Source organism: Sceloporus occidentalis, unplaced genomic scaffold (genome assembly GCF_023333645.1).
Source record: "Sceloporus occidentalis isolate IW3139 unplaced genomic scaffold, rSceOcc1.0.p SCAF_2, whole genome shotgun sequence".
In the NCBI taxonomy this organism is placed as follows: Eukaryota; Metazoa; Chordata; class Lepidosauria; order Squamata; family Phrynosomatidae; genus Sceloporus; species Sceloporus occidentalis.
In genome coordinates, this window is record NW_028316982.1 from 211,858,497 (window position 1) to 211,879,751 (window position 21,255).

At 38.3% G+C, this 21,255-nt stretch overlaps 1 protein-coding gene across 3 annotated transcripts in view; it reads right to left on the bottom strand.

The window, feature by feature from the left end:
* The window catches only part of CXADR (CXADR cell adhesion molecule), a 62,166-nt gene that overhangs the window by 13,198 nt on the left and 27,713 nt on the right, over positions 1 to 21,255 (bottom strand). The window contains exons 1-7 of one of the 3 annotated variants that reach the window (XM_089512167.1): positions 19,723 to 19,808; positions 16,568 to 16,728; positions 16,111 to 16,309; positions 12,373 to 12,525; positions 9,685 to 9,807; positions 9,440 to 9,578; positions 4,075 to 8,356 (exon numbers count right to left, since the gene is read on the bottom strand). In XM_089512167.1, the coding sequence (XP_089368293.1) occupies positions 8,089 to 8,356; positions 9,440 to 9,578; positions 9,685 to 9,807; positions 12,373 to 12,525; positions 16,111 to 16,309; positions 16,568 to 16,687 (1,002 nt within the window). In that variant the 5' untranslated portion in view covers positions 16,688 to 16,728; positions 19,723 to 19,808 and the 3' untranslated portion in view covers positions 4,075 to 8,088. Of the gene's footprint in view, positions 1 to 4,074; positions 8,357 to 9,439; positions 9,579 to 9,684; positions 9,808 to 12,372; positions 12,526 to 16,110; positions 16,310 to 16,567; positions 16,729 to 19,722; positions 19,809 to 21,255 lie in introns of those variants that run through there. The other 2 variants (XM_089512166.1, XM_089512165.1) reach the window with 2 other exon arrangements.

Sequence of the window (21,255 nt, forward strand, 5' to 3'; positions counted from 1 at the left end):
TCTCTTCCTCAGCTTATCCTGTAAAATTTACATCCTTGGGTGTAGAAGCTGTTTTGAGGACAATGTTTAAGCTTTCATACCCATCCTCACCGAACCCACAATCTGGATTTCGTTTAAAACCCTCTTGATCAGGTTTGCCATGCTTTTGCCAAAGACATTTTTCCTGGTCTTTGTGGGATGTAACCCATCTGTAGCCAGTAGTCCTTCATCTAAAACAACAATGGTCCAGAAGCCAAATTTCTCCAGTTGACACCAGTTCCATAGCCAGTCAATAACATCCAGTATTTTCCTGTTCATGTGTGGTCAATCTAACTTTCACTGGTAGAATTAGTGAGAATATCACCTGTGCCTTTAAACTTTTCACTTTCTTACACAAGGCTACATAGTCCAAAATGATCTGCTCAAATGTGCTTTGCCATGTCACTTGGTGCCAACATGAATCAAAAGAAATGGGTACTGTTCTGTGTTCTTGATGAGCTTTGGCAACTTGTCTGTGACATTCTGGATATGCACACCAGGGTGATAGCACAACTTCCTAATTCATCTTGCCCAGCTAGCAGTTCCCTCTATACCTGAGCAAAAAATTCCCTTACTACCAGCAACTTTCTTTTCTTGCTGTAGTTGGTGGTTAGGCTGGCACCTTGCATGGCATGCAGTATCTCTTGCTGCTGATCTCATTTGTGCCTCTTCACCACTATTATCTCCAGGAAAATGAAAAAATTATTGCATAGTTGGAGGGCTTCTGAATCCTTTGTGCATGGTCTGCTACTGAGCATGACTGTCCACTGCATTGCTCCCACAGTGCTCCAGTCCTCTTCATTTTCATTGGCAGTTTTCCCTGTTGGTTCTGTAGGATCTCTTCTGTGTTTAAGCTGCAAAGTCCTTGTGTTCTTTGATGTGTTAAGAGTCTCAACACATAGCAGCAGTGCACTGACCTTATCTTTCAAGACAGCCACCAGTTTGCACTTGCTGCAAGTGTAATCAGTGAGATTTTCTAGCAAGAAGACAAACATTGTAGCAGAGAGATCTTTCTGTCTTCATCCCGTTTCAGACTGTAATAACTCTCACCAATGTTTATACAGTGGACCCTTGTTATACGCTGGGGTTTGGTTCCAAGATCCCCCGTGTATAACAAAATCCGTGTATGCTCAAGTCCCATTAAATGTAATGGCATAGCAAAATGGTGTCCCTTATAAAAAATGGAAAATCAAGGTAAATTTATACTTTTTTGGAACATTTTCAAACCGTGTATGCTGGAATCCGTGTATAAAAAATCCGTGTATAAGAAGGGCTGACTGTATGGAGCTAATTGCTCCTAGCTCCACCCCAAGAAAATCAGTGACTCAACAGAAGCCCCACTCCCTTAGACCCACAACCAAAAACAAACAGAAGGACCACACAAGTCTTGATCCTACAAAACTGAGTTCCTTTTCTTCTGCTCTCTGCAGAGACTCACTTTAGACACCAAAAGTATCCTTCCATTCATAACAAGGTTGGTTCTTATTCACAAAACATTACATTCTTCACACCCTGCCTATGGTATTCCCCCACCCACCCACCTATTATTTTGTAACTGGAGGAAAAGATTGATGATTATAGAAAAAGAAGTTAACACAATGAGGGCTGGTTGCTACACCACAAGCGTTCAACAAGGTTCTAGAAATTACCAGTTGTGCCCAGGTGTCACCCCACTTATATCTCAAGAATAGTTTTTTCACTCATGAAGTCTTGAATAGTTTTTGGTTATATCTACCTAGCACCCATATAATCTAATATAGTGACTGCATAAAAGCCATTGATGGAAGATAAAACAGAAACAGAATACCCCTAAACTCTGTCAGAGCTTTGACAAACATGAACATATCACCAGGTATTTTGATTAGAACAGGACAGAAATAATATGTTGAGAGATCTTGTAGTACCTTTGAGACTGAGTTACTCTCAAAGGTGCTACAAGATCTCTCTTCATATTGATTCTACAGACTAACATGGCTATATATTTGAATTCTACCAGGATAGAAATAATTTATGATTGATGGTGATGATGGAATAATATTGTCACAATAGTTCCTACAGCTTTTTACTTTAAAAATATTACTAGCCTGTGACAGTTAAGCCTTTCTGGTTTTTCTAAAATCATCACAAGTCATGAACTTTAAATTTGCTTTAGATTACAGAACTGAGCAGACAAGTACTGCAGATATTGTTCAACAACAACTTTCATTATATTTCACCTCTGACTATTCTACTTTGAGCTGATAAGGGTTATAGTCTAACAGATTGCCTATACCAGCTTTAGATACTGGAAAGGCATTGTTGTTGTTTGTTGCTAACCGCCAACAAGTTGCCTTGAATGAGAGATCTCCAGAATCCTTGGCCATCAACTAACCTACTCAGGTTTTGCAAGCTCTAGCTTCCTTGATTGAATCAATCCTTCTATAGTGAAGTTACTTCCCTAAATTCCAAGAATGTATACAATCTTCCCTGCATAGAGAGGATATGTAAAGCTTCTACAAAGGAAGAAGAAAGTAGATATAGATATATTAGCAGGAAAATTTCCTCATCCCAGCCCTAAACACAAGTTTCCACATACTGATCTCTCTCCCTGTGGCAACACAAAGAGTGTGTCATTCTAACAGGATTAGTAGTGGGACACTGATTGCTCCCAAATTTCAGTTCCATTCCTAGAGTGAAAAGTAATGCCTGATCCCAAGTTTTGCAATCCACAAACAGTAGAACGCTCTTCTCTCTCATTTGGCTCCTAATCTTGAGTCTTCCATCATATTTATATTATTTGTGTATATTAATTGTTTATATTGATCTGAGTTACATTTGATTGATGTTACAAGCCAAACATGCACTATAGTACTTTGCTAGAGTGAAACTAGATTTAATACCACAATACGAATCAGTGTTCTTCCTATGTAGTGCTGGCAGATAAAGAGGAGGTTTGGACTTCCCAATCCATATACCTGATGTTGACTACAATTACTCATAAATTGTTAGTAAAATCAGAGTACCCAGGTGACCTCTGTGAAAACATGTTTCCTTATATCTCCTGACAACACATGGAGCAGAAAGCACAATTTCTTGTATTTGATGTTTTGCTCCAATAACTCTTCACCATTTGGGGGTAGTTTAAAGAATGCCAAGATTTTCCTTTTAACCATCTAACCTTGCCTCAGGTTCTGCATTACTTTCCAAATGGCCTGTTTTGGCCTAATTATTCTCAGGATCCACACTCCTTGTATGCAAGACAGCAACTAAGTATACTTGCATTCAGTTCTTTAAAATTATAAAAGACATGGGAAAGCAGCTGAAGGCAATCTGCAATACCTTCTAATGTTTGTTATAATAGCTCTGCAAAGATACAGAGGTATTCTATACAAATAAATTATATACGATTTGTTAATTAAATATCAATAATCATGACAACTCCCTATCTTTAGTACACTATGGCGGGTTACAGACTGCCCTCAAGCGGCCGTTTTCCCGCCGCCGCCATTTGCTGCGGAGGGAAGCCCCAGCGGCCAGACCGTGAGGCTTCCTGGCACAGTGAAAAAGGAGCGCCAAAATGGTGCTCCCTTTCAAAACACGGAAGTGGCGCCGTGAGGGGCGAAGCGCGCCCTCGCGGCGTCACTTCCACCGCGACACGTCTGGACGCTATGCGTCCAAGACGTCAAAATGGCAGCACCCATGTGGATGGGCGCTGCCATTTACAATGCACTCCGCGCGTACTACAGAGAAGGGCCGTGAGGAAGGTAAGACCCTTCCTAACCCTAATATGGCCCTTCCTAACCCTAGTACGCGCGGAGTGCGTACTTTATGGCAGTCTGTAACCCACCTATATGTGGTCAATGTGTTCCTTATACTCCCATTATTTTGAGAACTGTCTGAGGTATCTGTTTTATCTTCTTTGATTTATTTAGATTTATAAAGAGACAAGCAGAAAATGGAGAATAATTCAGATTCGTGACAACAAATCATTTTGTTGAAGTAATTTAGGTGACAAGAGAAGACAGAAGAAAAAACACAAAGCGACACACTACACCAGTAAGATCAAAATAGCTGGTTTTGCTTATACCTTTATTTTGAGTAGTACATAAGTTACGAAACTACAAACATTTAGACTTGCACTACAAATGTCAGTATCTGTATTTCAAAAATCTGAAAACTGCATTCAATGCCAAATCTAAGCCCTATGATAGTGCCTCATGAATGTCCTGTATTAGATCACAGTCAGGACCTAAGACATTCTAATAATGAATGCAAAGTAGGAACCTCCCAGTGATCTGAGGGCTTTCATTCCTGCTCTAAGAAATGCAACAGTCTTGGCAAGAAGTGTTCCAAATGCTAAGAAAAGAAATATGTTTGTAACAGCTACAATATAAATGTACCTCCACACCAGGGAAAGATGATTTTAAAATTCAGCTGGTTTTTTTAACTTTAATAAACCGTTTTTGTAAGATATTTACAATATTGAAAAAGAATCCCTTTTAAAATCATTATCAATGAAATCAAATTTAACAATGATGCTCCATTACCTACTATTCCATATCTACACATTTAAATATTGCTCACACTAAATTCTGTTGTTTGTTAGTCATAAAGATATTACAATTGCATTTATATTTCAGATAAAAGGTCTGTAATATTAAAATTTACAAAACATGAAACTGATACCCATACGCTTCGCAGATGGAGATGATCTATTTTCACTTGCTCCCTTAAGAAGATAATTTCGCCACATGTATTAGTGCTACACGAGGCCTTTTCTCTCCAGTAAGTATGATGTATGTTTTTTAGCTACAGCTTGCAATTTGATGTTTTAACACTTTTAAATAAACGAATAACTTCATTCATTCAGTGCTTACTTTAAAAAGAGAATCAACTTTAACAAAATAGCACAGCACTTTAACATTGAGGAAAGCAGCTGTCCCTTTTCTAGCAACTGCTTGAGGAACTGTTGAACAACCTCTCCATGAATCACCCTAACGCTGACCTGGAACCATGGAAAGGGGTCCAGATGACAAGTGGTATAATAATGAATATCCTACTACTACCAGCAAGTTGGCTGAGGAGAAGAGTGTTCAGCAGTGTCAGAAGAGTGCTATTGAAGGTCACATCCTCTTTCAATTCTCTAACGTAAAATAGTGCATTTTTCAACTTCCTGGTGTGCCAAAGAAGTAGCAGCAGGTGAGGGCAACACACAGCCTGAAGAAAATCTGACACTTTTCCAAAAGTGATATTTTGGGATCTTACTGAGTTGTCCTTCAGACTGGTATTTAGTCATTCAATTGGGTCTAGAAGTTAATTGCTTGAAGCAGAGCCTGTCCCAAGTGAGTTTATTTAATACACACAGATCTCTTATGTCAGTCTCTATTACTACAAACACTATACAGTTTTATAAATAAGTAGACATTGTCAAAGTTCCAAAGCCCATGAGCTGTATTCTGAAGGCACGTTGTGTTATCCTTCATTCTATCTATTTATGTATTTTTACGTGAAGTGACAAGCTTTAAATATTCAGACATTTTTCTGACTGCTGTACTTGTACACAACTGTGTATATTATCCATTTATACTAGATGTAGAGAGCAATGGGAAAATGTCACATATATACACTTCATCGTCACGAAGCACACAACACATAGCACTTGAAAAGTTGTTCAGCAAGAGTCATTCTGCTCTTTATGCAATGTGGTAGATTTTGGATTGTACCACTTCAGAATGCAAGTATATTCTCACATGAAATATTCCTGTCTCTAGTAAGTTGAGCTCTCCCAGATGTCTAGTTTAACAGTTAGGGATTATTTTGTGTCAGTAAATATAGAGAAATATAATACCTCAACCTGCAGTCTGAAGTACAAAATGGAATCATCCAATTCTGTGTAATGTCAACAGTGGTTCCAAGCACTAGTATGTATGTAAAAAAATAAATAAACAGAGATACAGTGGATCTACTATGTTAAATGTTTGAGGAAGTGTGCCTTTCACACTACATGTCTTTTCTATCTATCTACTAATCTTTTCCTCTCAAAAGTAGTCAGCCACCATGCAAAGTTAGACTAATTCATTCATCCTTCTGGTACTGGGAGTCATAGGAGGAGATGAATACATTTTATACAGAAGAGTTATCAAGACTCATGAAAGAATTAGCAACAAACAGAAAGGAGCCATTTTGAAATACAGGACATTATGCAGTCACTTAAACAACATCCAAAACATTGACAGGAAAAATTAAACATCAAGTAATAAGGAATTAAGTCACAGTGTTGTGCCGAAACTATTAACTTCATCTTGTAGCACCATTAAGAAAAGTACAGTCAGGCACCAAGATATTTCATAGTTGAAACGTAATGTACAATCAAGTGTAAAGTTTATTGAAAAGGCACAGATAAAAAAAAGGTTGATCCAACGGCATCAGACTACCTAGAACATCTCAATATGTGAAGGCTATTTACACATTTAAAATTGAGTTAATTATCTAAACTTAGCAATATAGGCTTATACACTCTGCATAACTGACCTGATTTGAAATTAGTCACTACCTATTCTAATATGTGAAAATACCAGATTAGGCAAGTTAAGAAAATCAAATGTATTTACAGCCAGTGTTTTCATACTTATATACATGCGGATAACCCAAATTTCTTCAAACCAGAGGAATGGGTAACACAGGAATTGTACTTTACTAATATGGGAGCAAATTTTATACAGTAAAATTGCAATGGAAGTTTAATTAACTAGTGCTGATATACTACTTTTGTGGAAATATGTAAGGGGGGGAGGAGAGATTCCTACAAATTAACTGTAAACAACTTCCTAGCAATCTGTTAGTTTACAAAATGGACAGATTAAATGCTAATCTGAAATTGAGTTGAAATTCACTTTATAATGTTCCAGACATCCCCTCTATTTTATAAAAAAAATCATGTAAGAATACAGACAGGAAGAATTAATTATTGTTAAAAAATGTCATCAGAAAGCTTTGGAAAGAACCACTGAGCATACTGATACACCAAAGCAGCAGAGGGACAATGGGTTTACTTCACCCCTGCTGCCATTTCTCAGATCAAACAGAAATGGTACCACTAAATAAAAATATTGAATGTTTCCAACACACAGTAGTGCTATTATTTTATATATCAAAACCAGACTTTTTGTACACATATATGCTAAATGTAGTCAAGTCAAGCTATTTGAAAAACAGTAGTTTCAAAGTGATCGATCTTACAAAATGCAGACGCAAAATCTAACATTGATCATACTTCAGGCTGACACAATGAAGTGAATGAGATCTGCTACCTACAACCACGTTAATTTCAATGAGTCTGATCTAGTCAGGATTGATGCTGGATTGATTTCGGAATGTTTTTAAGTTACCTTTCTCTGTCTCCATTTCCCTTCTTTTGGTCAGATGGGTAATTAACATGTCTATATTCTTTATTTTGTGCAAGCACGCACACACACACTCACACCATTCTGTATCAAGACAAAAATATTTGTGCTCTTGAACAAGCACAAGTAGATTGTTTGCATGGTGATATTAACTTACTGTTATCCTGCAAGAGGGAAAACACTGGTAGGACATGGTTAAGCAATTAAGCTCAAATTCAACTGTGTCTAATCAGCATGCTTAACTATATTTGACAATTTGTTTAAAAATTTAAAATTGTTGAGAAAAATAAACCAGATCACAAGAATTCAATTTCATGTTTTCAGACTTTTTACACAAAACATTTCCACTTTTGTAACAGGTATTGAATATACTTCATTCATTCGAAACATTTAAGGACAATTAACTTTCGTATCACCCAATATCTTAAAAAAAAACCGAAACAACTCTACAGTTTATTCAGCAACCCATGGAATTTAAATATTGCAAGTGTTTTATGTTTTGTCACAAAAGACAACTCTTTTTTCAAAAGGCTCAGTTTTTGGGGTACACAGTCAAAAATTAATACAAAGCTGGTGGACCAAACACACTTCTTCATGCTCAAGATCAATTCTATGTATACATGTAGAAATGAAACAAGTTAATCATCAATGCTTGTACTGAACTGCAGAAGTATAAATTATTGCCACACTATACTATGGAACCATCTTTGCTTTGTGCTGGAATCATCACAGGAATAGCTCCCATTCTACTTAGATTAGGTGCAGCTACCTTTGGAGGTTCGTAATTTGGATTTTGAGGAAGAGTACGTCCAAAGTCTTCGCTCGGTACTTTGTTGTACTGAGTCTTGGCATATCCATCCATATTAGACGGAGACATTGAACCCAAAGACGATCGATTACTTCCTATATAGCTACGGGCTGTTGAAGCACGACTCTTTGGTGGAGGAACATCCTCTCTAAAAAATCAAGCATAAAGAAGAGTTTGCTAAGGAGCCTTAAAAAAAACACTTAAAAAAAGAGGCTGGACAGTTATCTGCTGGTGATGCTTTAGCTGGAAATCCTGCAATGAGCAGGGGATTGGACTCCATGACCCATGAGGCCCCTTCCAACTCTATGATTTTATGACTTTATGAGAAACATCCTAGAACTCATGAGGGATATAAGCATCTTCCAGTGGTTCTGATAGGCCTCTATATATCAGTTGTTGGGGGGAACAAGTGGGAGGGCGTCATTGCACATTATCATTATCATCATCATCATCATTATCATCATCATCATCATCATCATCATCCACTTATATGTTCTGCTTGTGGGTTTCCGATAAATTGCTGTGGGGAAAGCATGCTCAAATAGGGGTTTTGGCTGATTGAGAGTGACTGGTCTTCTGCACAGGAATTAGTACCGATTATTTCAATAGCACTCCCCCACCAAAAAAAAATATGCTCAGAAATCCTCTATGTATCAGAAACATTTAGATTTTACTATTATTACCATGTTTACGCTAAACCTAACCTACTACCAATAAGAATCAGCGATGTCCTCACATATTAAATGAGGAATCCTACTGAAAAGGGAGAAGTAGTTTGTCTCCTCTCTGCTCTACTTAAAAGGAGATTTGCACTGCAGTCCTGTAAGGTGGGGATGAACAGCTTTCAAGGGGAGACAAAGAAAGAATGACAAAACAAAAAGGAATTCTGAGAGCAGGAGGCAAGCTAGTCTAGCATTGTTCTTGTTCAATTGCTTGTCTGCTTTTTAAAGGCGGACTGTGACAACACCCTATCGGTGACATAAAAACTGTCACTGGCCTGTCTGTCTCAGACTTTCCAGAAGGAACTATGCAGAAGAAAGTATCCTTTCCGAAGACCTCCATCAATTCCTGCCATTAGAATTCAAAGTATCCTAATTTCCATAGCATAAGTATGTTAGAGGTTCCAAGCTAAGTCTCAAGCATGCTACTGAAATGTAACTTATTGTACTGATTGCTTATACAAATTAAAAATAACTCTCCGTTTTTAATCTGGGAAGTGAGAATGGCACACCTGATATCATGATGCACCTCTTTTTCATACTTCTTTTCTCTCTGTTTCTTGAAGCAACAAAAGACTATAAAAGCCACTAACAAGATAGCTAGAAGAGATCCTATAACAGCTCCGGCAATCGTACCACCTCTGTTCATAGCTAAAACAAAGAAAACAAGTAATAAATGGTAAGAGAAATTAATTTAGTTATTTAACAGAAAGTGAGTGAATACTTGACTATATCTATTATATCTATTCATACTTACGAGGGGTGACATTCAGTGTAATAGAACATTCATCTGTTCCAACTCTGTTTGAAGCCACACATTTGTATGTGCCAGAGTGGATGTGAGAAGCGTTTTTCATCATAAGGACACCAGTATCTGGGTCTGTAAATACAAACTTCTATTAGAATACAGATGACCACTTACTTACTATTGTGATGCAGATGCCACAACCATAACTACCCTCCCCTATTTTGCAGAGCACCAGCTGCATGGTAAAAGGAGGTCCATTCTGTTGGTGACTGGAGGACGGGGTGGATGGGTGGGCCAGGAGAGGTCATTTCGTCCCAAAGCTGACAGGCCAAAAGTCCCAGCTTTGAGCCCTGTTGGGGGCATGGCGTTTAGATGACACACACCCTGAACGCGGCCAGAAGCCATGCTGACACTGCGCCATCTGGAAAGAACTGGGCCAAGAAGGAGTGAATAGAATCCACTACTTCCAACAGCAGCCTGGATCGGGTCTGTAGAGGCAGCCTGGATCAGGACCAGGCACATATGGTCACCGTGGTCCCAGTGTGCAGAGCCAGTGCAGGCCTAGCGCAGTCCTTTCGGCCCATCTGCGTCACGTATTAGTTAAGTATACTGAACTAAGTAGCTGATGTAGAATATTGTCCAACATATTTGTGTTGCTGTAGATTTAACTTTCTTCTTTTTTAACAATTACTTACAGTTAATATAGAACAAATCTGATGAACACATTTTAAAAGATGGAAGAGCAGAAAGGGAAAAAGATCAGGTTTTCTTTTTATATATATAATAGTAGCAAACGGTATGAAGGTATAAATATGTCAATTTTTCCCCATTGTTATCAGAGGGTCTGTGGTGCTGCTACACTTCTCTAAATCAGTATATTGCATACATGTTTGCTACTGCTGTTTGCTTTACGTTTCTCCTTGACAGAACGTTATCTGATTTTTCACAAGGCGTCAGACACTATCACCTCAACACACTTACCTCATCTAGTTAATATGGGCTCAGGTTAATTCAGAGTCCTGATATTCTCTGACTTGTCTACACAAACATGTATCATCACAAGATGATACCATTATGATCTATGCTATTTATGACTTAGTGATTTTTTTTTTTTTACAAAGGTGATGAGGATGTATTTTGAAATTGCTGAGAAAACTCTTTCCTTATAACTTTACATGTGTAAAAAATAAAACCAAATAATATAATAAGTCCCTATATTGGAAGAAAGGCAGGATATAAGAAAACAACAACAAACAACAACAGCTGAGTGATGAAAATTATTTCTATGTTGTAAAAAATATTTCCTGTATTCCTAAATAAAAATAAATGTAACTTACTGCACTACACAGACAAGGGACAAAACTGAATTTAGGGAGACATGTATCTGTGCAAAGGAAGCATACAGTATATGCAAGCTGAAGACCTGCTTTCCCTGCTATATAGCTCCCAAAACTTTTGAAACTAAACAGAAGTTTCCCTAGACACCTGTAAAAAAGTGCTAGTGAATGTGGCTCTTGTCAAATGACTTCAGATATTTTTACCTTCACCTAAGTTCCAATAATATACTTGTCTTTATATATAAGGTATATTAAAATGGTCCATTTTATAAGAGTTTGTTGCAGATCCTCATACTAACTACAGCACTGGTCAAAATAGGCATTTATAGATTTTGTATTTTTAAGTAAATGGGTGACACTTATGTATTTATAAAAGGGGTGGGAGGTCTTCAATTATGATAGCATGTTTACAAAATCTAATATGCATTTTGGAGCTATCTGTTTTATTAATTTAATATATTCCATACAGCAGATTAGAATTAAAGGCAGTGCAACCCCATTCAGGTTTACCCAGAAGAAAGCCTTACTAGTTCAAGTCCTACAAGTTCAGCAGGAGTAAGTACAGCACACCCATGCTATATGTAGAGGTGCTATATGCCGATTTAACCTTACGCTGAAGATAAGGCCTCTGGGAACACACTGGCACATGTGCCTGTAGCACGCACACTGCACCTAACACAGAAACACTCCCACATTAAAACAAATGGGGTTTAAGCATCCATGTTTTCCCCATATGCGGGGTGGGTCCAGAACGGATCCCCCGCGTATGGGGAGGGCCCACTATATGCATAGGCCTGCAGTCTTAAAAAGTTTCCTTACTCACATTAGCTCAGTTCACAGCTTCAATGGCTAAATTTCCCTCCCCACTTCACCTCCATTTGCCCTGCTGGCAATGGCTTCTACTCAAATTGAAAGACTTGCTCTTAAATGGTGAATGGGTAAGGAGGACCTATGATCATATCCCTCTTCCTGATCTCTGAGCCAGAGCTTCTTACATGCTGATTATATTACTTACAAGACTCAGATCTTAGGAAACACCTTTGGCAAATTATATAGAGACTATATGATAAATACCTGAAAAAAGGCTTATTATGCCATTAGTAAATCAAGAGAAAACTTGATTTTTGCATGTTAAACTTTTACAGTACTTCAGTTTCTCTAGCACTTGAAAGTTGTTGCTGTCTTCAAGTCGTCTCTGACATATGGCAACCCTATCATGGCATTTCCATGGCCAAGCAAGGAACTGAACCCTGTCATAGTCCAACACTCAAACCACTGTCCTACACAGGCTCTTGAAGGTAGTAGCGTACATATCCTTCATGCCCTTATCTAAGACAAAGACAAAAAAAGTGCAACATACTTTGAGATGAGGTGGCTGGAAGTTCTGTGCCAGAAGTTCTTGTCCAGTAGTAGTTTATGACAGGAGTGCCTTCTTGGGATTTACATTTCAAAATAACATCTGTTCCAATCTCCTGTGAACCTTCAATATAGCACCTCGTTTTTGTGGGCTTTTCTAATAAAAAAAAGATCCAACTATGAATGAAAAGTCCTCCCCACAGACTCAGGGGCTCTTCAGAGCGCCCCAAAGGAACAGCCTTCAGCCGCCCCTTTTTCAGCCAGATTGGGGCCACAGCAACTGCATGCCGTGGCCCTGATCTGGCCTTTCCAGGGTGCGAAATGAAACTGCAGAAAGCAGCTCCTTTTTGCACCCTAAAAAGGGTGCCATAGCCGCAGTGGAGCGGCATATAGTGCTCCTTTGGCTGCGTTGTCTGGATGCAGAGCCGGAGGAGCATCATGATGTTGTGCACCATCTGGAGCAGCTCGCGGCGTCATGGTGACCTGGGGGTGGAGCTGGGGCATGCGTTGTGGAGACGCTAATCCCAGACCCCCCCCCCAAGCTGGCCCAAAGTACTGGTCTGAAGAGCCCTTCAGTATTTATATCCACATTACAAACCTCTGTGTACTACACAAAATGTATTTCAGTAGTACAATCAGCCCTCCATATCCACGGATTTTTTTATCCAAGATTCAAGCACCCACAAATTAAAAATATTTTAAAATATATAAATTTCAAAAAGCAAACCTTGATTTTGCCATTTTATATTAGGGACATCATTGTACTTTGCCACTGTATTTATTGAAACATGAGCATCCACAGATTGTGGTACCCACAGGTAGTCCCAGCATCCAAACCCCAGCGGATAAAGACGGTCTACTGTAGTTTCATCTAAAAGTAGTTATTTTCACTAGTAAAAATGTGAAACCAATTTTAAGGCCACTGACTGGCATTATAAATGTCATATACTAACTCCACACAGAATCAATATTCTTCATAGCTTTGATTAGAAATGCAACTGCCAAACTAATGGTAACAGTGATTTTTAGTTTGAACACTAACATGTAAAAGAGCATACGTAACTCAAATAGATAACAGGGCCATCGGCAAAAATTGTTTAACTGCCATCAAGTAAAATTCGACTGTTGGTGACCTTAAGAATGAGAGACCTTAAGAAGGAGAGACCCCATCAGCTGCTTAGGTATAGCAGATTCAGGCCATGGCTTCCTTGACTGAGGCTACCATTAGTAATGTGGTCTGCATCTTTTTATTGTCTTTTCAAGTGTGTCATGTCTTCTCATGTTATGTCAGTCTCCATTTAGTCATCTTGGCTTCTAGGGAAAGTTCAGGCTTGATTTGCTCCAATACCCATTTATTTGTTCAAGGTATCTGTAGAACTCTGCTCCAGCCCGATATTATAAATGAGTTGATTTTCCTCCTATCAGCTTTCTTCACTGTCCAGCTTTCACAACCACACATAGAAATTGGAAATACTATGGTATGGCCTATCCTAATTTTTACAATTCAATGATATATCTTACACTTCAGGATCTTGTCTAGTTTTTTCATAGCATTAACCTCCTTCTAAGTCCTCATCTTCTTCTGTCTTCTTGACTGCAGACTCTGGTTTGATTAATGACTGAGCCTAGCTAGGTATGGAAAATCTTGGAACTATTTCAATGTTTTCATTGTCTACTAATGATTGTATCTTCCACCAATTCTTCTTTTTAAGCATATTACATGCAAAAGCTTTCATACATCCAAGATATAGGATATTCCAACACCATTTATTCTCAGTGAGACATGTAGCATTACACAGCACAAAATCTCTAAAATTAGAATGTGCTAATCTATTGCTGGATACCTTATTCTGAGTGAACAACACAGTAAGATTGAACAAAATGGGGAATGTACAAATACAGTATGTAAGTGACAGTGAATCTTTTGATCTACTTATCATAAGCCAAACATCTCTTAATTTTGCAGGAGTGGGCAAGGTGCACCTCACAGGACACATAGAATCATAGAATCGTAGAGTTGGAAGAGACCGCACGGGCCATCCAGTCCAACCCCCTGCCATGCAGGAAATCCAAATCAAAGCATCCGTAACAGATGGCCATCTAGCCTCTGCTTAAAGACCTCCAAGGAAGGAGATTCCACTACACTCTGAGGAAGTGTATTCCACTGTCGAACATGTAGCCTCCCAGGAGTAAAATTTTCTTTGCCTTAAAATGACCCACCAGAAACATGGTGGGAATGCTCTCATGTCTCCTAGAGGGTCTGTGAGAACATTAAGGGGTAAAACAATATGATTTCTTTGTGGGGACAGGGTGGCGCCCTCCAAGGTCTCCTGGAGGAGGTAAATGTCCCCTCCGCCAGCCTTCCACTCCTAGCCTATTGGAATCTATCTAATTGCCCACTCCTGGCCGATTGGAATCAATCAAACTCAAAAAATCCACTAATTAAAGCTGGAGGTTGTGCCACGCAGACTTGTATGCTGTCTGCTGGAAGCATAATGTTTCAGAATTTTAGGTTGATGTAGAAGATATTTATTTTAAAAGCAAGAAGCTGTAGTACTTAACAGGAATTTGGTCAATGTTGTGTATACTTTTTGCATAAAAATGCTCACAGAGGAAAAAGCAAATTTGTGAAACTTCTTGAATTTCCTGATCTGCAAGGTGGTGGTGATGGTGAGGAGAAAAAATAAAATAACAGAGAAGGTATTTAGTAAGGCAAATTCAGTCAGTGTTGCATCACCTGAAATCTATCATGATTTATTTTTTTTAAAAAGTAAATAATTATGGTTACCAGTGTTACCACAGCATTCATGACTTTGATTCTTCTGATAAGCAGCCTCCATCAAGCAGTAGTTGTGGTATGATAATCTTTTATGTAAGTTCCCACAAAGACACATCCCCAATGGTTTCCACAAATGAGATGCTTAACAAGGTTGTTAGACCAGCTAACCTTGCCATAGTGACTGACTGATGAAGGGCAAGATGTGCCATAATCAAATTCCTTTCCCATGTGCCTTTGTGCGTTGCTCTCGTTGGAAGGTTTGTCTTTCTCTCTAACCTGTATTCAATATTCAGATTTGCTCTCTGCAAACTCAGCAACTATGAATTGTATCACTCCCTCCAAGACATTTGGGGGACATTGTTTAATTTCTCAGGGGAAAAAAAGTCAAAAGAAAACCTTCCCATTCACCTAGCAATCTTTACTTTCATGCTGGACAGTGTGTACATGCAGGTGACCTGCAAGGGGGTAAGACTGCACTTTTTCAAAGGAACAAGAAAGATATCTTGGTTATGATCAGATACACTTTTAGTATCTGGTGGCTAATGGAATTATTACTAACTATCAAGCTCAGCCATAATATATTGGCCCCTACATCTCTGAACTAATCCCCAACAGTTCCTGCACGTTTGGTGGCACACATGTTAAATGATGTGCCATGACTGTTAAAGGCAAGGTGTACATTTATCATGGTCTTTCACCCAGATTTTAGCTGGAAAAAAGCTATTCATTTAAATAATGTACACCGTAAGACAAAATTCTTTAAAAAAAAATATATCCATTTCTGAACATATTTTCTCCCTAAATTGAAGATAGTTATAATATTCCAATATACATATCCACCTATTGTTGAATATTCACCTATTCACTGTCTTTCTTGCAACAAGATTTGGAAACAGGAATATATACACACACTGCCAAGAGTACTGTACAAATACACAAAGGTAAAAAATAGAAGCACCTTACCAAGTACTATTAGCTGGACTCTATGAGTTTGAACACCAGGAAGCTTCTTCACTTTACACTGGTAAAAACCAGTATCAGCTGGTTTTAAATTCAGAATATCAATGGTAGCATCTCCAGAGGCTGGATTTTGACTGACAAACTGCACTCGTCCGGCCATATGATATTGATCATAAACCCTGTCTCGATTGTATATAATTACCTGAAGGGGGGGGGGGGGGAGAAAAAGGACCCATTACACATCTTATCTCACTTAGGTAAATTGTATTTAATAAAATTTCTGTTATTCCAACAGTAAATACAATAGTTATCCTAGCCTTTCTCAATTAAATGCTAGCAGTTAAAGAGATACTAAGTATTTTATTTTACATTTCCTACATATAATACATATACCAAAGAGTTAATTTAAATCTAAAATGGAACATTATTCAAAATTAGGATTCTAAAAGCTTCTACTTACTGGTTGCTCCTCATTTGGTTGTACTACATCCCATTCAATGTCAAGAATGCCCTCATCTGCTGTTCCAAGAGTAAATGTGCACAATAGTGTAACTTTCTCTCCTTGAGCCTTTGTTACCATGGTCTGATCTGTTGACGTTATTGTTACACCACTAGCTAGATCTAAAAAAAAAAAAAAAAGGGGGGGGGAGACCAAATTGTTAAAATCAGTATTTTTAATAAAGATACACAGCTATGAACACATACATTTAGACACAAATTGGCATAAATCAGCATCCAAATATGTTTTTGCACCAAAATACATGTTGTAATCTTACATAACTGGTCCAGTACTACACACAATGGCACAACCCAATTTCCAGTTTCACTGCTAGATGAATATCTAAGAACCACAAGAACAAGAATGCTACTAATTACACAACCATAAAAACTAAGGGAAATTCATTAGCACAGTTTCATCTACTAGCATTACATTAGATTTAGGCCATGGCTTCTTTCTGTTTCATTACACATCTAAACAAATCACATCATTTGTGATTTGTATCTACTGCTAATGTATTGTTTTCATGAATTAGAGGAGGGCAAACAGAGTGAATGCTAGGCCTTTGCTCTCATAAACTAAAACTGTGGATGTATTATACTAATTTTTTAAAATATTTTTTGTAACAAATTAGAAGTGGCACATCTACTTCAGTATATCACTACTACTAAAGACAAATGCTTCGTCAAAGGGACTGAATTCTAGAGTCATTGTGCTAGTGTGTTTAGGCATGTTTTTGTATAACACTTATGCATTAGACTATCTTTGCTTGTTACATTTATACATCACCTTCTTTCAAAGCACCCTGGCTTTTATTTGGTGGCCTTGGCTCCCTCACAAGACAGATTTTCCAGATCTTTCAGTCCTTCACACAAGAACCTTTACAAGTCCTCCTTACTCAGCCTTGCTACCCCAGGTCAGCACAGGGAAGGTCCTGACTTTTCAGAACATTTCCACTTCTGTTTCTCATCCTATAACAGTCTACACCCTCATCCTCTATCTAAATGAGCTAAGAAAAAAGTTTTCTCCCAGGAATCTCTCTCTGCTCCAGTCCCTTTTTGACAGATAGACTGCTTACCTATTTGGGATTACTTGCCCCTTTGTCCAGCAGACCATCTTCCAATCACAATCTGCAAAGTTTTTCCCCTTTCCCTCCTCTTAACCAGCTTAAGTCAAGTGGGAAAGGACCCCAGAGTTTTCTAGTATTTTTTTTGAGAGGGATCTGTGCCTCCTTCTTCCACCGCCACTGCTGTTTTCTTCTCTCCCTCCAGCCCACATCCTTTGCCTCATTTTTCTCCTCAATGTCTCACCATTCCTTTCTGCCCCTCCTCCTCAACCCTGGAAACTCCTTCTCACATGCAGTAGTCAGGCTGGGAAGTGATTCGCATCTCCCAGTTTCTCCTTCCAGAACTATGTAGCTGGTCTCTTCCTCCTCACCACGGCAACAAATACAAATTATTTGGCATAGGCATCCACATGGTGGCATATGCTTGTTATATTTTCTGTGCTTATCTTTACACTATCTCTGCTCCTTATATTTATACTGTATATCACCTCCTTTCAAAGCCCCTGCTTTTTATTTGGTGGCCTTGGTTCCCTCACCAGGCAGGAGCTTTTCTAGATGTTTCAGTCCTTCACTCAAGAACCATCAAGAAGGCTTGGCTTTACAAGTCCTCCTTTCCCTCCTCAATCAGTCTCCAAGGTTTTTTTAAATGTACAGTCATCCCTCCATATTTGTGGCTTTGATATTTGCGGAACTGATTATTCATGGATTTCATTAATATGTTCTCTCTAGGACTGTCTAGGTCCTCCAGTGCAACGCTGTGGTCAACTTTAACTAAAAGATGCACTGAAAGACCATTTGTAGCTACTCCAGTGCCATTCTATGGTCAATGTATGTTGGACATTGACCACAGAGTTGCACTGGAGGACCTAGAGATTCCTAGAGAGGTGTCCTCTCAAGTAAAAATGGTGTTTTTGTTATTTGCGGTTTTTCCATATTCACGGGGGTCTTGTTCCCCTAACCCTAGCAAATATGGAGGGACAACTGTATTTTTATGTTTGAAATATGTCACATGAACAATAGCCTCTAGAAAGGTACACTGTTCTTTGTTTTCCCAACAAAGTTAAATAGTCTTTTAGGGTAGGGCAATAAAAATCTGACTGATTATACATAAACACATCATGGCACACTTCACTTGAGACAATCTTTAAGAAAGAACATAGAGGTGCTTTTAGGTGATACCAATGACAACTCCCTGCATTTTCCAAATGCTGGCCAAACTGACTGGAGCTGATGGGAGCTGAAGTCCAAAACATCTAGAAGGTAGCAGGTCAGAGAAGGCCCATGTATACAATATACAGATAAATCAAACAAAGGGAATTTAATTTCAAAGAAGTCTATGGGTTAATGTTTTCCTAAAATTCAATTGAATTTTTAGACTTAATGCTTTTGGCAGCCTTTTCTGCCTCATCTCCTCCTGAAACATCAGTGTTACCCTCATTTGCATGCCATGCTCAAGAGTACAATATATTTGACACATTTAGGCAAGACAATTATTAAAACACATTTGTACAATGGTCCAAAGAACTGCTTCACATGTGTTCAACCCAAACGCAAAAGTAACTCCACAGAACTGGCAATCCTAAACATGCATTTTCATTCTTTATCATTTTAGAAAAATCACAAAGGAGAAATTGCTGAGTTTTTAAATTACCTGATCTAAATCATTAATATGTACGTGATGTCTCTTTCCCATTTTAATGACCTTTCAATATTATAGCTGCTAGTGCTCTTCATGGTGCTTTTGCCATATATTGCATAAGAGCACATTAGACATGTAGAATAAAAATACTACACAATTTGTTAGTAACTGACAAATGCCATGACAAATAGTTTGCACATTTAAGGCACATTATGTTAGCTGTGCAAACTATTCTCACAACAAAACTTCTACATCACCAAAATCCACATTTTTCCCATTCATATATATTTTCAATTCTATCCTCAAATTAAAAAATACTTTCTTCTGTAACAATTTGTTAGTCAAGGGTATGTTAGGTTACCTTAAAAACAACAACACACAAACAGGAAACCAGAACAGTGATATAATGACCTGAAACTCTTGAAGAGAAAGCCCACAGAACAATAAAATTCCCACAATCTTCTGCAATCAAACGTTCCTTTTAATCCTTTCATAACTCTTTTGTAGACCTGAAAAAAACACATGCTTGATTTCTCAGAGCAGGCTGCATGTATGCAAAAGTGGCGGCTTTCTCCAGGTACAATATGGTTAGTTTGGAATAAGACCCTGCTTATTCAAAATCTGATCATGAATCATCACATTTTGACCACCCAGTGCAGCACCAAAGCATCCTTGAAGTGTGGGGTGCGGAGAATATGAAGTACAGTAATATCTCAAGTAGTATAATCAGTGTTGTACAAACACCTTGTGAATATAGTTTTAAATGAAAATATATTACATAGATACCTTTTAAAATGGACAAATGTGTTTACCTTGTCTCTGAACAAATCCTGCAACACTGTCTCTTGAATTAAACGGAAAAGGTTTCTTAGCAACAACAGCTAAGGCCCTTGCTCTACTGAGACTTCATTACCAAGTTCTATCTTTTACTCAGTCAACTACATATGGCAAGAAGGCTTGTCTACAGGAATAAATGGAAAAGGAAACTGTTCATAATTTCTTTGATGTGAGAAATGGCTTATTCACCATATTTTCAAGTTTACACAATGTTGTTGTTGTATGCCTTCAAGCTACTTCCAACTTATGGCGACCCTAAGACCATAATCATGGTGTTTCTTAGTAATATTTGTTCAGAGGTGGTTTGCCATTGCCCTCCCAAGGCTGAGAGCATGTGACTTGCCCAAGGTCACCCAGTGCGTTTTGTGGCCAAGTTAGGAATTGAATCCTATTGTCCTCAGTTGTAGGCCAACACTCAAACCACTTGCCATACGTCTTACTAAAACATTCATTCATTCAAAACCATTACCTTTTAAATCACAAATGTTGCAGACTGAAAACAGGACAAGGAGAGAGATAACAAACCTAATGATGTGGACATTAGGATAATGTAGACATTCAGGTCTGTCAAACATCTTGAACATTAGAAATACCATGTCAGCATGATCCCATCTTTCCAAACAGCAGGTGTTACACCTTTTCTGACCTGTAGAATCAATATAGGAACTTGCTTTGGGCAATGGGAACTCTATGCTCAGAGGCATTATTTACTGTTGTGGTGCATATCCCATGTGATTAAGATTCACATTTGAGAGCATAGAAATTTTTGGGATTGACAGGGAATGAGTACACTCTTAGGGAAATGCCACTGTAGGAAAAAATACAGGTTGTACATCCCTTATCCAAAATGCTTGGGACTAGAACTGTTTTGGTTTGGGATTTTTTTTTGGGGGGGGGGGTTTGGAATATTTGCATGTACATGATGAGAGAGAGATATCTGCATATACATAATGAGAAATTCATTTATGTTTCACATACACTTTTTACACATAGGCTGAAAGTTATTGTATATCATTTGTTTATTATTTTGTGCATGCAACAAGCTTGTGTACAACCACTGAACCACTGAAGTTGTAGTATCACATTGGCACTCAAAACGTTTTGGAT